The 2,582-nt window shown below is 39.2% G+C and overlaps 1 protein-coding gene across 1 annotated transcript; it reads right to left on the reverse strand.

Moving 5' to 3' along the window:
* Positions 1 to 764: 764 nt before the first annotated feature.
* Positions 765 to 2,316, reverse strand: LOC142541916 (uncharacterized). Its single transcript, XM_075648365.1, has 3 exons — positions 2,070 to 2,316; positions 1,285 to 1,828; positions 765 to 1,098 (listed from the first exon to the last, which is right to left on the reverse strand). The coding sequence occupies exons 1-3, from the start codon at positions 2,314 to 2,316 to the stop codon at positions 765 to 767; spliced, it is 1,125 nt and encodes a 374-aa protein (XP_075504480.1).
* Between the last annotated feature and the right edge of the window lie 266 nt (positions 2,317 to 2,582).

Here is a 2,582-nt window from a genome sequence, read left to right on the forward strand (position 1 = left end):
ATTAATTCGTTATTTTCATTTTCAACAACAGTGATTCCCCCTTTCTTAGGAACAACATGTACAGGACTTACCCACTTGCTATCGGATATAGGAAAGATCATACATGCATCAAGGAGTTTGATTACCTCCTTTTTGACGACCTCTTGCATAGCTGGATTCAATCTCATATGTGGTTGAGTGGTGGGAGAGTGCTCCTTCTCCATTAAAATTTTGTGCATGCACATGGATGGATTTATTCCCTTGATGTCAGCTATGCTCCATCCAATGGCATATATGTGATCCTTCAGCACTCTCAAGAGCTTATCTTCCTCATCACCTGTCAAGGAAGAAGAAAAAATTACTGGCAGTTTATCTTCTTCCTTCAAAAATAAATATTTTAAATGAGGAGGAAGTGGTTTGAGCTCGAGGAATGGGGCTTCTTCTATGGAAGGTTTAAGTGATTTTGGAATATGCCCCAGCTCCCCAATCTTCGAATTCAACGATCTTGGCAAAGGCTTTGATCCCTCCAAATAGTTCATACATTCCTCCACCTCTTCTCTGTCTGATTCCGTGGACTTTGGGTTCACCAAAAGCTTTTCCAGTGGGTCTTCAATCAAAGTATCCTGCACACTACACTCAACAATATCATCAATAGCATCTATTCTATAACAATCAGAAGATCTAGGATATTTCATACTACGAAAGACATTAAAAGTTACCTTCTCATCATTCAACCTCAAAACTAACTCACCTTTTTGCACATCTATAAGAGCTCTTCCAGTAGCTTAGAAAGGACGACCTAAAATTAGGGGGATCTCACGATCCTCCTCCATGTCTAGCACAACAAAGTCAACTGAAAATATAAATTTATCAACCTTAACCAAGACATCCCCTATAACCCCTCTAGGATATTTAATAGACCTATCAGCAAGTTGAAGGGAAATAGTGGTTGGTTTAACTTCTCCAATCCCCAATTTCTCAAAGCAGGAATAAGGCATAAGATTTATGCTAGCACCAAGATCACACAATGCTTTGTTAAAATTAGAATTACCTATAGTGCAAGGAATGGAGAAACTACCTGGATCCTTAAGCTTTGGAGGTAATTTATTTGCAAAATAGCTGAACATTCATCAGAAAGCTTAACAGTTTCAAAATCAACTAAGTTTCCTCTTTTTAGTCAAAATATCTTTCAAGAATTTAGCATAAGAAGGAATTTTAGCCAAAGCCTCTACAAAAGGAATATTTATGTGCAATTTCTTAAAAACATCAAGAAATTTCGAAAATTGTTGATCCAATTGTAGTTGCCTTGCTCTTTGAGGAAAAGGAAGTGTATTAATATCAATATTATCATTAGAATCAAATTCCTTACCTTTCTTATCTGTCTTCCGTGTAGTCTGAGGGTTCTGTTCCTTAGCTTCTTCTATTTTTGGTTTCATTCCTCCATCATTCTTTGCCTCCATATCTGTAGAATTCTGCCTCTTTGGTTCCTCTTCCTCGGCCTTGATCACTGTACTCACTGCATTCACTCCTTTCGGATTTTTCTCGGTATCACTTGGTAGTGTTCCAAGGGGCCGATTTGCTAATTGATTGGCTATTTGACCCATTTGAGCATCCAACCTTCGCAAGATAGCGTCATGATTCTGCAGTCTCGTCTCCATTCCCACAACATGTTTCATCATAAAATCCTCATAAATTGGTCTTTGATCTTCTTGCTTGAATCCTGGAGGTGCTGTAGGTACCAATAATCCTTGTTGTCTCACTTGTCGAGGAATGGGCAGTGGAGGAATATGTGTTGGATTAAGGGAATTCTCTGTATTCTTCCAAGACAAATTAGGGTGATTCTTCCATCCTGGATTGTATGTGGAACTGTATGGATTGGATTGATGTCTCCATTGATTCCCCACAAAATTCACTGCTTCTTCATCAAAGATGGGTTGTTCCTCGATGAATATTCATTGGACCTAATTTGCTTGATTTGATTTCAGCTGAGAGAATTGATGGGCCAACCCATCAATCTTAGCAGTAAGTGCATTCAACACATCCTATTTCAAGAACTCTAGCCCTCTTTTCTCATTTAATATCTGTCCAACCTGCACTATTTTCATCCATATTTGAAATTATTTCAAGTGCAACTCGTGGAGTCTTCCTGTATAAGCTACCATTGGCTGCCGCATCTAGCATGGAACGCACAGAAGGATCTACTCCGTTATAGAAAATCTGAACTTGTTCAGATAAAGAGAAACCATGTTGAGGACACCTCCTCAACATCTTTCTAAATCTTCCCCAAGCTGTATGTAATGTCTCCCCATCCTTCTGGCGAAAAGATGAAATATCCATACGCTGTTGTGCTAGCTTGGTGGGTGGAAAATATTGATTCATGAACATTTCCACCAAACCATTCCATGTAGTAATAGAGCCAGCTGGTAGATCTCTAAGCCATTCTGCTGCTTCACCAAGCAAAGAGAGGGAATAGTCTCAATCTTATGGCATCCGTGCTCACTTCATTGAATTTGATTGTGTCGCAGATAGATAGAAATCCCTCCAGATGTGCATTAGGATCCTCGGTCTGCGATCCTCCAAATCTCACTTGATATTGTATCATT

Source organism: Primulina tabacum, chromosome 4, assembly GCF_025594145.1.
Source record: "Primulina tabacum isolate GXHZ01 chromosome 4, ASM2559414v2, whole genome shotgun sequence".
NCBI classification, from domain to species: Eukaryota; Viridiplantae; Streptophyta; class Magnoliopsida; order Lamiales; family Gesneriaceae; genus Primulina; species Primulina tabacum.

Coding starts and splice junctions, on each gene's coding strand:
- LOC142541916 (XM_075648365.1), bottom strand. CDS start 2,316: ATGGATATTTCATCTTTTCGCCAGAAGGATGGGGAGACATTACATACA. Junction 1,829..2,069: donor TATGGATGAAAATAGTGCAG/GTTGGACAGATA, acceptor CATACAATCCAG/GATGGAAGAATCACCCTAAT. Junction 1,099..1,284: donor CCTTTTCCTCAAAGAGCAAG/GCAACTACAATT, acceptor ATGAATGTTCAG/CTATTTTGCAAATAAATTAC.